Source organism: Diprion similis, chromosome 6, assembly GCF_021155765.1.
Source record: "Diprion similis isolate iyDipSimi1 chromosome 6, iyDipSimi1.1, whole genome shotgun sequence".
Taxonomy (NCBI): Eukaryota; Metazoa; Arthropoda; class Insecta; order Hymenoptera; family Diprionidae; genus Diprion; species Diprion similis.
Genome location: NC_060110.1, coordinates 15,525,811 through 15,540,464, shown reverse-complemented (window position 1 = coordinate 15,540,464; position 14,654 = coordinate 15,525,811). Strand labels below are relative to the sequence as shown.

Sequence of the window (14,654 nt, the reverse complement as noted above, 5' to 3'; positions counted from 1 at the left end):
CACTAGTCGCGCTATGAGAAATTTTGCGTAAAATTTGTTTGACTGCACTTTGAACACAACCGCTTAGTATTTCCCTATAGTATCTCGAATAATTGATAAAAGCAATAATAATTAGACTAGATGAAAAGCTGCTGATTAATTTTGGATGTGCTATAAATTATGAATGAATTGAAAAAGCAGACGACACACAAAGAGGTATAATGGTAATGAATCAATAATTAACACTGAAGGACATATCGCTTGCATTACCCAGTACAATATGGCAGTCCAGCCCTCCATAGTGATGCACTGGAAAACGGTGAGCATCGCGAAGCCGATGTTGTCGAAGCTGGTAATTCCTTCGTTTGGCCCATCCCAACGCTCGAGGCATGTGGAAACACTGGCGTTGCACACGTAAGCACCTTCAGGATGATCTGTCTGGTTGTCGGAATAACACGGCACAGCTGTATCGCCCTCTTTCATTACTACAGCTGTTCACGGAGAATTTTCATTAGCTGATTTCCTTTTTTTGGATAGTAAAGTAGACGAAATAAAAAGGAAAGATTTAAATGAATAATTATATAAATGTTGACTTATCGTGAATAATAATCAAGCTGATGATAAATGAATAGAAATATCAGCACGTAATAGGTGGGTGTAATAAAGTAGACGATAACTTACTCAAATCATCTATGCTGTAGCATGTTTTGTGCAAAGCGCCTGAATAAAATTCCAGACCAATGATGGCAAATATAATAATGGCGAACAAGACCAGCATGCCTATCTGCAACAATGGTGCCATCGCCTTGATGATAGATTTGAGCACCACTTGCAGGCCTGATTGTAAAAACAGAACAATTACAACGTGATACAATTCGTTATTTCTTCTTTTGATTGAGGGATCGAATATTGAATGATTGACTTATCGTGTAAATTGGATGTATCATAATCTGCCAGATTCGAAATTGAATGAGTTAGAAAGAAAAATATCCAAGGAGCTCGTGACTCTGTTAGGCTCATTCAATTCAAAGGTATAAACTTTAACGTTACATAACAAAATGTCGATTTAGCGATAAATATTTTAAAAGTCATTGGATTTCATTGCAGGGAAAGATTTCTCTCACACGGGGGTACTGCTACAAGGAGTTCGGATATATAACTTTAAAATAGTTCAAGAATCAAGCAATTACTGCTCACGTTTGTAAGAATACAATTATTGGTGCTTCTACTTAGTGATATTTCTCGTTATAACGAGTCACGTGGATTCATCGGCATAATCTATTACCTTCCTCGGGCGTTTCATCCATAAAAACAAATGTACTCACTAGGTATGCCGGAGACAAGTTTGAGGGGTCGCAACACACGTATAGCACGCAGCGTACGTAGATCCATGCGCTGTGTAGACACCGTGATGAGCCTGCCCCAAACACACACCCCGCCACACTTTACTACTTACTACTCTATAAGGCTATTGCTACTTATTTACTTATTAATGTACTGATCTAACATCTATCGATAACCCTAATATGAAATATCAAAGATCTATACATCAATGGTTCAAAAGTATTAGAAATCATCCTTTACTTTTCATTACACAAGTATAGTAATGTCACTCGTGTTATGACTGTGCAGCAAGTAACGTGGAGAGTAACTATACTCTTCCTTTATATGCAGAAAATAACAACAATTATGTTGGCACTTTGACCAAATTAATACAACTTGAATTTCGTTTAAATAGAAGGTGAAATCTTTCGACAGATGATTAGTAGGCGCAACATCGATTGTTGTATTGTTGAAACTTTGAAAAATGTTACTACATTGATTTCAGCGGAGGTAGTAGAATATTTGAATGTATAATGCCATTTCGTTATTCCACATTGTAAAAAGGAGCATAAATGGAGCTGTTTCAATTGAGTGATAAGATATGCTTCAATTCTATTCTATGGACAATAGTTCTAGTTCTATGTCTATAGTTTCAAGTATAAAAACAACCATAAAATATAGGTATATATTATTTATACTATCTATTTGTGTACAACACAATGCAGTTGGTTATTTGTCGATAGAAATAAGTGAACATTGTGCTTTTTGAAACAAAGTTTAGAACGGGTCTCGGTATGGATCCTTGTTTCGAATTTATTTATTATTCTTCGAAATTCGAATAGGAAAACTATAGTATCCGTTCCCTAACTGCAGAGTGTTGACGTATTGTTATTTGCGAGAATTGGTAAATCTTAAATGTCCACTTTTCGCACGTCGTCTGAAAATATATGATTAATATAGTAATATTACCTACGAAACAAAATCGAATGACAAAATATGAAACGAAAATATCTAGCAAACAGTATAGAATATATGGGATCGAATTGTACAGTGTACAAATCTATGACATATAATTACCTATAGTCGAATCTATGATTCTGTAGTGGAAATAAGCATCAACGCAACAAAGTAAATACCATCAGTGTAGATTTTATATTAATAAGAGATTAAATACGTGATTAGTTTCTAGCGAAATTCCAGTGTATATTTGTTGATTGAGCAAAGGGAACTCATCTAGTGGACATCTATCTATCATAGTCAGAATGGTCTATGACCGACGATTTATTATAGTTCACACTTCCTGATATAATAGAGAAATCTATATGAATTTATCTACTGCCAAGTTCAGACATCGTTGCTTTGATAAAATGGAACATTTCTGTTAAGAACTAACTGAATATACACTTCGGCAAATAACTGGACACGGCCAAAGTGTAAACGCCGAGACACCACTAAATCTCCATTACTTGCCTCATATGGAATAGAACGAAGACAAACTACGATGAGCACCGAGATGAAGATGCAATGATTTGGCGGGAAATAAAAAAATTGTGATAATTTGTTGTGGCATATTTCTTGCGAAAGAACTTGACGACGCACGGCGTGATTGATGCAATGACTATAAATAGTCAAGTATAGAATGTCATAGCATGTCTGTAAACTGTGCCATATTCTTTGTATGAGAGAGAGACTGCAATCTGATCTTGGCCCAAGACACTGGAAGCACTATTTCAATTACTGTTGGGTACATCATTTTCTATGACAGTATAGCGTAAAGACTATTTTGAAATCTATTTCAACTTGGCTAAGACATTGTTTAATCTAATATATAAATTGTCTAAGACACCGACAGCAGCTATGGAAACGTGAGATTTATTGGGATTTTGGTAGCTGCTGACTCACTTGGAATTTTTGAAACCAGCTTTAGTGGTCTGAGGACTCTGAACGAACGCAGCATACGGAGGTCCACATCCACGTTCGTTTCGGCGAACACCGTCATCGACCTAATCCAATTTTTATTCTAAAGTCTGGATGACAGTCACCCGCTTACTTTACCGATATAAGTATTACTTGTAACCTCGCGATTGACACGTGTCTCATTATCGTTCCGCTACCTTGGACAACTCGGATTTGTAGAGTACCTAACGACCTCGTTCATACGATTTTAATGGTACACAGAATGAATGTATAAAACGATGAAGAATAAAGTAAACTTCAGTCAGTGATGCAATTAAAATGATGGTCAAAAAACGCAACACTTATGAGGACATGAATAGTCCTTTGAACCAACCAAGTTCTGAAATTGTTTGTGCAGAGAACGAGTTTAGGATAGAAATAAAGAAAGTCCAACATTTATCAGACTCAATGAAAGGGACAGTACAAATGGATGGAAAAAGTTTTTCTTAAAAAATAGTTAAAGTGATACAAAGTAGAATTGTATTACAATCTCAAAGTGTAATTTTAAACAGAAAAATCATAACTCGCGTTTATTTCACGTAGTTTAAGTCTCACCATTAGTCCACTCCCCATCCTAAATGACAATGTATCTGGGGGAAATTTTCTTGACCAAAACTGTATGACTAGACACGAGCCTAGAAATGAGGCGCGGGTCTGAAATTTAGCTTTCAAACAGATGTTGGACAAACGTGTTTTCCGCCATATTTCAGATATGAACAATTATTTTTGTCGGGCTAATTATCGCTTATATCATACGCATACGACAGAGTTTCATGATCCTGTGCATAAACTAGGAATTTTACTTACCCGGTAATAACAACAAAAAAGTCCATGATGTTCCAGACGTTTCGGAGATAGGAACCACGGTGAAGAACAAAGCCAAGTGCCAGGATTTTGAGGCTCGCCTCTACGCAGAAAATAGCCAGAAAATAGTTCTCGGTGTCTTCGAGGCTTACAGCAAGGACGGTTTTGTCGTCGCAGGGCAGGTGCTCCTCGAGAGCAAGCACCACGCAGTTGGCAATGATGGTAAGCAGGACAGTGTACTCGAACGGTGGCCATTCGATTATAAACCGTATATGCTTCCGGATACAGTTGTCTTCGCTCAATATGAACAACGACGATGGGATTTTGTTGCCCCCACCCCCGCCCCCCTGATCACGGCCTGGCGCCATGACGACCAGACCAGGTACCTGGTGCAGAGAAATGAAAACATGCAATTATTATTGGCGATGCAACTTGTTCTTTATTTTTTGTTTGTTTATTTTTTTTTTATTCAATTTATAAAGGTATTCAATCATTAGTAGCAATCTAGTACAGTTGAGTATCCAAATTTCTTGTGATTTATGACTGATAAGTGATTCATGAAGATTTTCTGAATTCCTGAAAACAGTGTAAGTCGGAATTAAAAATACTTTCACGTCAGATAAGAGTCAATCTTTATTCGGGGAACTTTCTTGGTGCCAATGAGTTCCTCGTGCCAGGATAATTTCTTCAAATGATTTCAGTTGGGGTAGCATAGAATATACGGTTTAAGAGAATTGAGATTTAATAAAGGCAAACGAACAAACTTAGTTTCTAATTGCTTTGAACGGAGAACCCACAGTCGTTTCAGCTTGAAATTGAATAGTGCTACGTGTGCACACTATAGTAAGTAGATAAAGAATCTAAGAAATTCCCAGGACACAAGTAATATTCCAGGATATTTCCGTATTGTTTCAACGTGGATAAAATGTTAATGGAACAATCCCAAGATACAAAACGAATTCCCTGGAATAACTAATAAAATTCTGTGAAAAACAAATATGATTGAACAACTGCAGTTGGATAGACAAGTTCAATCTCATTGGAAGTCGTGACTCATGAATGCAGTTGTCTTTCAGTCAAATACTTAGTTATTATTTATAACATAACAGTTTCGTTTGCGATTACTAGACTTTAGCCTATATACACTGAAATTGCTATCAATTTGAGCGCCTCACCTCGCCTCCAAAGCTAGTCCAGTCACCGATACCACTCAGTCCGGCCAACCTCTGCCTTCGGCGGTACTGACTCGTATATCCAGGATCCCTTTGAGCCGCCTCTTGTGCTGCTGCCAACCTGTAACAAAATATTATTGCACGTAAGAATGTGAATGAGAGTCGAAGAAAGGTAATTCAAAACTTTATTCTTATATATGAAAGACTTGGCACAAACACTGAAAGGTAGAAACGCGAAGACTTCGTAGGTTATGAATTGCCATAAAAAAAAAAATAATAATAATAATAATAAAAAAAACGATAACAGTTATTAGCCAAGAAGTTTGGCGTAATACCTAATCATTTTTTAATCACTTCAAATTTGAGTTTACCAATCACAGTCACGATTTAAGCAGGCAAGACAGGATTGAATAAAATTTACTTTAAGCTTTGTTTGCAAACTTTACTCGAGTTAACTCGGATGTGTCTCATCTTATCTTATGCTTTTTTCTTGCCGAAGAAAGGAGTGAAAAGGATGAAAATATAGTCGAGTTAACTCGAGTTTGGTTCGCGAGCGGAGCTCTGAGAGTCGATTGTAACCAAATAAGAGGGAATTTTTTAAATTCCATAAACAATCTTGCAGGACGGTGCAAATCACTTTAATGACTTATCAACTCTCTGATTAGCCGAGTCAAATATGTTGTGACTCGAAAATGATCGTTCCATTTCTTAAAAAAAAAACTCTATCGATCGAAATTAACGTTATAACGACGTAAAGAACAAACAACCATGATTTCCAGCAAAGGGAAAAAGGAGTTTTCAACCAAACTCATCTGATTCCACCTTTAATTTCGCACCGAAAAAAGTGTATTAAAAAATTCCTTCCACAAATTTGTATATTACGGTAGTACGTGTCCCACAAAAAGAAAAAAATTTCAACCTTCTACGAGGAAAGTTTATGCCGAAGGAATGTTTGGAAGTAATTTTTTAGGGGGTTATACATATACTATTATAATTCAGAAATTTGTGGAAGGAATTTTTCACATCAGTCTTCCTCGTATGAAAATAAAAATAAGGATCAAATGAAGAAAGTCACCGAAGTCTCCCCTCAATTATACCTGTCATTATCTGAAAATGACAGGCGTGTCTAACGTTGAATGAAATCGAGTTAGCTTGCCCGTTACTCGGTAGAAAGGAATAACCCCATGGCCCGTGGGTGAAATAGTTCGCATAATCGCATCACCACAGCCAAGTGAAGACGTGTGCTTGTCTACCTATAAAGCCTTCACGCTTTGATTCTCCCCAATTAAACTGAGTTATCGGAAAATCTATTTTAGTCGAGGGTTGATAATAAATTAAGGATATTCAATCACGTTTAATTGTGACTTGCATTGCCTTAGCACAAGCGGATCTGTTGCATATCTTTTAGGAAAGGCTTGAAAGGTATATTCTACTGCTTTTTCACAGGTATGTGTCTATTTTAGAATGAAGGTGTATTTTAGAGAAGTATAAGCATACGTTGAATCGAAATGTCGTAAATATACTGAGCAATTCCATTTTCAGAAATTCTGGATTTTACGATATAAAATTGTAAAAATAATTACTTAAATAAAACATATTAAATAATTGAATAATCTATTTTCGACTGCTCGAACACGTTTTAAATTAACCGGTATACATTTGGACGTTGTTGGGCGAGTATTTTAAAATACATTACTAAACAACCTTCAATGGGATTGAAAATTGACTACAAAAGATCTCTGACTTACCGCTGCTTCATAAGCACAGTGCTAACGTACATAACGTGGTTCATTTGCGACAAGTATAAGGCAGAAGTTACACTAATTGGAATTCACGCGCGATAGCGAAATTACGTGATAACGGCACTGCTGCAGGGACAATTGAATTTCAGTTCGCGTAGTGCATCTAGGAAACAATGTATCGGCAGCGGACATACGAAAGCGTAAATGACTTGATAATAGCTGTTGATGGAAGTGACCAAGCGGCCGATCGGTGATGGAGTTGTTGTTGTTCATCGCATTAAAGGGACGATGGCTGGTGGTAGGCCGTTACTGCGTGTCAGAGGACCAGAAGTTTCAACTAATGCGTTTAATTAACCCCCTTGTGCCCCTTGCGAGCCAGGTTATACGATACAAACGCCATCGACGAGCTCTCTCGAAGATTAATCGCGTTCTTCAAAATTCGACGATGACGACATTTTTTAATACAATTTTCGAAACATCATCTCTTTGCAGAGATCCGATCTCGGAGCGTTATAAAAAGAAAAGCTATAACGTGACCATAATCAGTGAAACGCTGCAATTACTCTGTGTAACTGTAGTTTGCAAACCATTCGTAAAGAACATCTTCTGTTAATGTGTAAAAATTTGGATATACAATATTGTCTATTCTATGAAGGTAATTAACGATTATTTCGGCCTCAAAAATAGAGATAACAGTTCGTTGAAATTTGATCAATTGCTAAAAACTGTTAATGATTCTTTCAAAGATTCAAGATTGTTGTTTGTTATACTATACGAGGGGAGTAATTGGCACATTGAAATAGTTAAAAAATTAAATAAATCTTTTTTCTCATCTCGATCTTTACCGGACTTTGAGTAGATCAATGTTCTTCAACGTTCTTGAATTCACGACCCCTTTATAAGTGACAAAAAAATCTAGTGACCCCCCAGGTCCCTGATAAAACTATATGAGTGATTTCAAAGGATTTTAAAAATCAAAGGATTCCTCGCAAAACTTTGCTTGTGCTTTTTACTTTTACCTGACCCGCGACCGCGATCCCCCGAGTAAGACTTGGTGACCCCCTTGGGGGTCGCGACCCAGAGGTTAAAAAAGACTAGGCTAGACAGTCGCTCGTCGAATACGCGATCGTTCGTATTAATTTTCAATCTCTCCTACTCGTCGAGCTTACACGATGAATTGATTGCGCAACGTTGAGTCAGTGGGAAATAGTAGTAAATAAAGAAGATTGGGTTGTTGACGAGTCGCGTTGGCGTCGGCGTCGCGACGCCTCGTGGGCGCCAAAGGACGCCCGACCACGCCTTACCCCGCAGACGCAGCAGCCCGCCGATTGTCATACGGTAAGAATGATAGCTGAAGGCATTCCGAGCCGCAAGCTCTGCGTCTTTGTGAAATTCGTCTCATACCGCGAATAGGCGCCTCTGTTTCCTCTGCTGCAGCAGTGCATCCTGTCTTCACGTGCAAGATAATCATTTAGCAGCACCACCAGCCGGGTATTTAACTTCTTATGAATGTATGGTACATGCCTTCGGACATAGGATAGATACTACTACAAGCAATTCAGCCCAATTTCTCTCGGCACTCTACCTAATTACCTAATTCTTTCCAACTATTGATCTCTCGCATTTCAATTCCTTCTGGGACTGTACAACGAATAATGACAGACCTGCCCTCTTCATATCAGTAAGACCATCGCTACCCACTCTTCCGTAATTCGATGGATCGCGGACCAACTGGCAATGGATTATCCTCTTTCTCTGGCGATCATTCTGCGTTTTACTCTTTTTACTCTACGTAGGTACATAAACGTCCTTACAAGATTAGGTCGGTCTAGTAAATTGTGCATACTTCTTGCACTATTAAGAAGGTATAAGGTTAAGATAGCGGTAGATTGAATATTTATCGCTTGCTAATGTAATAATTCGATAAGTAGGTAGTCAGTGCACGAATATCTCGTAACAAAACCGATAGAAAATATCGATTCTTCGACAGCAACTAATTTTAAATATAACATTTTAAATCAGTCCATGAGTATCGACACATTTCTCACCTCTAGATGGTCGCAAAGAATAAAACTAACGTTATTGCACGCGATGTACATTTATATATGAACGCTTACGAACGCTTCAATAATTTTCGACATTCTTAAAAAATTTATACTATACATTGAGAAATGGTAAGGTACCAGCTGTACCTATACGTGGTCATACAACTGATTAGAAAACAAGTCTGCGTTCACTTCGATGAATTATGAGCAACGCATGCACGCATACCGCGGTTATACATATAATATATAAATACATATACATCATATATATACACAGATATATGTATATAGGACAGCCCTCCGGGACCCGCCTGCTTCCGTATTGTCAAACCCCTTTTACTGTATCCCCCTGTGACAGATATACCTCGGTGTTGGTGGCAACACGACGATTTGGCAAGGATAGCAGTGGCCAAGTACAGTATTTGTCGTATATACAGCAAAGGGCAAAAAGTCTATCTGGCTACGTTGTTACATAAATTGCAGTAGGTATAACCTTCCGACATGTCATATCCAGAACGAAGATGGGTTTTCTCAGATACGTTTCACCATGATACGAATGATATGGCTGCAGTTTCGCGAAAAGAGCAGAAAGGTTTAATCTTCTTCAGTTCCGCACTCTGCCACAAATAAAATAAATCAATAAATAAACGAAGTGATTATCGAGGAGGCAAGTAACCTCGATTCACTCACCCTTTCGTACAAGTGAAAAATTATCAAATTTTCAAGGTGAAAATGCAAACCACGATAACTCAAGTTCATTGTACACGTATTGCAATTACACGGTCCATTGCCGATTCATCGGAGGGTGTGAACCTGCAGGGATCAAAATCAGGTTCAAGCATCATCCCTTGTCGTCGACATCGAGAAAGCATACTTCACATTCATTCTACGATCCTGTAAACGAACGCCGCAGGCATAATTACCACGCGTTTCACTCTCCTTTCTGCATCTTTCAGGATTAACACATCAAGTACACGTGCACCTCATCAATCACGTACTGGGTATAAGGTAAGTGAAGCTGGCAGTAGAAATCGAGATTCTCGCTATCGCGATTTGTTCGAAATTATTATGCATAAAAGATGTTGATTTGACATGCTGAAACGATACTTTAGAATCGCAAATATGAAGACTGTGTAGAAACTCTCCTTGAGTTATGTGACGCGAAGCATCAATATATTGATTTCTTGAATTATATTGACGCATTAAAGCCGTGAAGTAAATCGTACGGATACGACCGAGGGAAAATATGTATAACAAAAACAATAAATAAATTACAACGGTACGGAAACGTGACGTGCACACCGCCAATTTCCCTTACACCTCGCAAGCGTTTCGTATAATAGATCTAGGTATATGCACGCGTATTATACGGAGGAAATATTATTTTATTTTGTTACGGCTCACCTGGAGGTGTGCACCACCTTTCGTCGAACGACGCGATAATTGAAACACTCGCCTGCAGACCACCTCCGAGACGAGGAAACAGAATATCACGTGACGACAATCGTCTCTACGCACGCATTGCCAAAGATTTTATCTAGCAGGTATAACTGAACTATTAATACACCCAAAATTGATGAAAGATTCCATCGATCATAAGCTGGTGTTATCATGAGCTCTCCCTAAGAACAATAGTGGAATTCCAAGGCTGAATGTAACAAATTTCTCGTATTTTATCAAGAAACGAATGGTCAACGCGATGCAAGTCGTCTACATGCTCTGAGTCCGGCTTGAGACTGAGAAATGGATTGAATGTTACGCTGTACAATGGTTCCTGAAGAAATCAGCGACTATGTGGTAATTGAGAAAACCTGGATATATATAATAACTTACCGGATAGGTTTGTTGGTTAAAGAAAAAAAAAAAAAAAAAAAACAACTTTATTCCATAAGGATCATCAAATATCCGACTTATTAGATTTATACTTCAAAAGCATAAAGTCTACAGTTTTCTTCGTGTTCAGGCATTCATAACACGGGTATCGAAAGTGAGTGACTCGTACTTAAGCATGAAAAAACATGATCGAAACGAATCGATTCGGTTGAAAAATTCAGTAGTCATTGAGCATCAATTTGCACTAAGTATCAATGGATTGATGTATAACCAAACAGTCAGTTTATTAACTTGTCGAAGGTACACGGAAGCACCCTGAGAAAAATTTGATTTCTCATAGTTAATAGAAAATTCTAACAGAATCAGTATATTTATAACAACGGTGTTATTATATATTGTTTGAATTGAAGAATTGTAACTCTGTTACAAGTAACTACATTTATTGCAATTGTAGTTACGATGGTTACGGAATTTCCTCATTATTGAAACATTAAATGTATTTCATTGTTGCTGCAACATTTTTTTTTTTTATTTCATCACGAAAACAATTACTCAACCATGAATTTATCGTTGCACCAAAATCAAACTATTGTAATAGTCAGATACGAACAATTGTGTCAAAGAATAATCTAATAACACGTACTAGATATTCCGGTGAGTTTATCTATGAAATTCTTCATTTCATTTTGTATCCAGAACCGCACATCTTCTGCTTATGATAAAAACGAAAATAATTACAAAGACTGTACACAGCGTAGCACAACCATAGAAATTTCTCTCCGGACTGGGTCACACCGGCATGTACCTGAAACCTACGCGTTGGTAGGTACACCAACATGTGACAGTGCGTTCACGGTGCAGGTATCGCAGGTATCCCTACACATTATTCAACCGCGGGGGAAAAAAAAAGTAAAACTCAGACAACCGGTAGAATAAATTCCATGTAGGTTGTGAATACGCACCAGCATCACGGCGAGTATAGCCAGCCGTTCTTTCGAACACCGATACCCTACCAACGAACCTACGTGGAAACACGACAGGGCCACGCAGCCCGCGCCCGCTGACGTCATGGGGGAAAATGGCGGCGGCGTGACGTCACGCGGACCACCCCTCCCTCAGCGGCGGCGGCGGCGGTGGTGGTGGTGGTGGTGGTGGTCCGTCGACCACCCTTGGTTGGTCCTTTCCTAATGCCGCAACCATCCTCAGGCTCGGCGAGAGGACGAGGCGATTTTTGGCAAGATTATTTCGTGTATTTAGGCACCAGCCTGCACACTGCTTCAAGCTCTAACGATTTCTCCCAGAGTTGAAAGAAGCTTTAATGCAGAGGGTGGCCCAGTTGTCTGACAACAAAGCAACTCTTTATCATAGAACTGGCTACGCTCCGAGCTATGAGAGAAAAGTATCGGCGAAAGAGGCACCTCGATATTACGTATAGGTGTACATAATAATCAGAAAACAATGAGAAATCGTATAAAAGCCTATTTTATTATACAACGTATTTTGCAATCATCTGATTGATTATTTACATGTTTATCGAAACAAATTAATCGCGCGAGAAACCATCTAAACTGTGCACAATGATGCGATAGAGTTACTGCGGTTCTTATACGTCGTAAATACGTCACTTTTCCACCTTCCACTTATATACATATATACTCTTAAATTTTTATTCATTTATATGATCTGTAAATAGCTAAAACGTTCATGGTTATCAAAAATCACTCACGCCCATAATACTATATTTTCTTTAGACGGTATGTTACATACTAAGGTGTTGTAGAAAAAAATTATTTATCAATTTTCCACCATGGCGTGCCCTGAAAAGTTTGTTTAGGTTAAAAGAAAGGATCTTTCAAAAGCTGAGCGTTTTACATTATGTGGAAGATCAAGCTCAGTCTATCTGTTTTATTCATTTATATAATCTATAAGCTATCGTAGTTAAAATTTTTTATCATTGCTTACATCAATCATGATATCAATATACGTTACAAAGAAGACCCACACTTGTAATATCAAGTCTCCAGTTAACGTTTGAGAAGTGTGTCTGACGATCTTTTCATTAATATGTAATTCAAACTCATAAAATAGTTATAATTCAATATGAACTTTTAATCTAAGAGAATAAGATTACCTGATGATATATCGTTGTGTTATGGATCGTGATCTTTGGGTTAAACATAAATGTTGGGAAAGAAATAATAATTGAAGTGCTGCAACGTATTTCTTCGAAAATTAAAAAAATTTGAAAAAAGGATGTCATCAAATAAGCGTGATCTTCCACATAACGTAGATCACTTATCTTTCCACAGAATCTTTCATATAACCAAACCAAACTTTTTAGGGAATGCCACGCAGGAAGATCGTAAATTATTTCTTTCCGAAACACCCTATTATACACAGTTGATCACGTGTTCGACGTAGACATTTAATATTCGTATTTATTATCCCCTATGCAAGTTACGCATTATGCATCTCGTCGCGTAAAGTACACCACCAACTTATGCGATAAAGCTGGTTACTTCCTCGTTGGAAAAATTGTGTGACCTGATTTGTTGTCCAATTAACCCCGTGGGAAATCTTTGAAGAAGAATCGGTAAAATAGTAAAAAAACGTCCTTTATTCGAACCCTAAAATTCTTCTCGATTCCGTACCGCAGATCCAATTAACCACGTATTATCATCCGTCTCCTGCGCAGAGAATATCCGATTCACATGAAATTTCTACAGCGTCACGTGCGTTTATTAATCTGCATCCCTCTCACCCCGCGTACACACGTATGTACAACGTATATAAGAATCTCTATATCTACCCGCGGTGACGCCATGGCGCCACGGCTTAAATTCTGTATGGCATTTGGAAGATCCGAAGACGCCAGCTTGGCTAGAGTCGTGCCCACGCAGTCGGTTCTCCGTCTTGATTTTTGGCAAGTATATACCGACGATGTAGGGAGCGATGGAATTGAGGCCGGCTTTTCAGATCTGCCCAGACCGAAGGCGCCACGCTGCTGCTGCTACCACCACCACTATTACTACTACTACTACTACTACTACTATTACTATTGGTGCTGCCATACACAGCTCTGGATGTGATTCAGTAACCGCGCCCTTGGCGAATTCCTGTCATCTGGATGGTTGGGCAGGATAACTAGTACTGCAGCTTTCCCTACAACCGATATATTATGCATATATATATATATATACATATGTAGTACACTTCCCGGTTAGAGGTAGAAAGAGTTCGGTATAGGATTGGTTAGCGCTTCTTCGATCGCCTCGATACGAGAATTAAAAACACGCCCAGATTCGTTGTCCGGTCGTGGAATAGATCAGCGATCCCGAATCTTGATCTTTTTTAGGCTTATATGATTTGCCCTCGTTCCGTAGACCACATCGAGCTGGAAACGTGATACGCGTAGGTATGACGGAGTGTGGAAATCGCACTTGTACAATTCGACATAGAGCCATGTACGTACGGTCCAATTGTCGGGAATAATTTAACGCGGATAGGTCACGAGTATAACGATGTGCCAATTTCTTGTCCCGCGTAGCTGTATTTCAACCCATGCAAAAATGCAAATGAATAGCAAACAGGTAAAAAATTGGGTCAATTACGTATAAAACGCTAACGACGCTAACGGTGCAGCAGCGGTAAAAATGCCGTACAGATTATAATTAATATTGTTATCGAATTGAGCAGAAATATATTTTCGTACTGAACGCGAAAACCCGTTCTCCAATTTCGACTGTCCTCGACACGTGGCTGCGTATATTTCTGGTACTTTGATTTAACAATAAGTCTCT

At 38.4% G+C, this 14,654-nt stretch overlaps 1 protein-coding gene across 1 annotated transcript in view; it reads right to left on the bottom strand.

The window, feature by feature from the left end:
* LOC124406879 (voltage-dependent calcium channel type A subunit alpha-1) overlaps positions 1-14,654 on the bottom strand; it is a 74,496-nt gene that overhangs the window by 37,815 nt on the left and 22,027 nt on the right. Inside the window, exons 3-7 of the mRNA XM_046882537.1 lie at positions 5,238-5,355; positions 4,066-4,448; positions 3,205-3,305; positions 661-816; positions 250-470 (exon numbers count right to left, since the gene is read on the bottom strand). Of these exons, the coding sequence (XP_046738493.1) occupies positions 250-470; positions 661-816; positions 3,205-3,305; positions 4,066-4,448; positions 5,238-5,355 (979 nt within the window). The remainder of the gene's footprint in view (positions 1-249; positions 471-660; positions 817-3,204; positions 3,306-4,065; positions 4,449-5,237; positions 5,356-14,654) is intronic.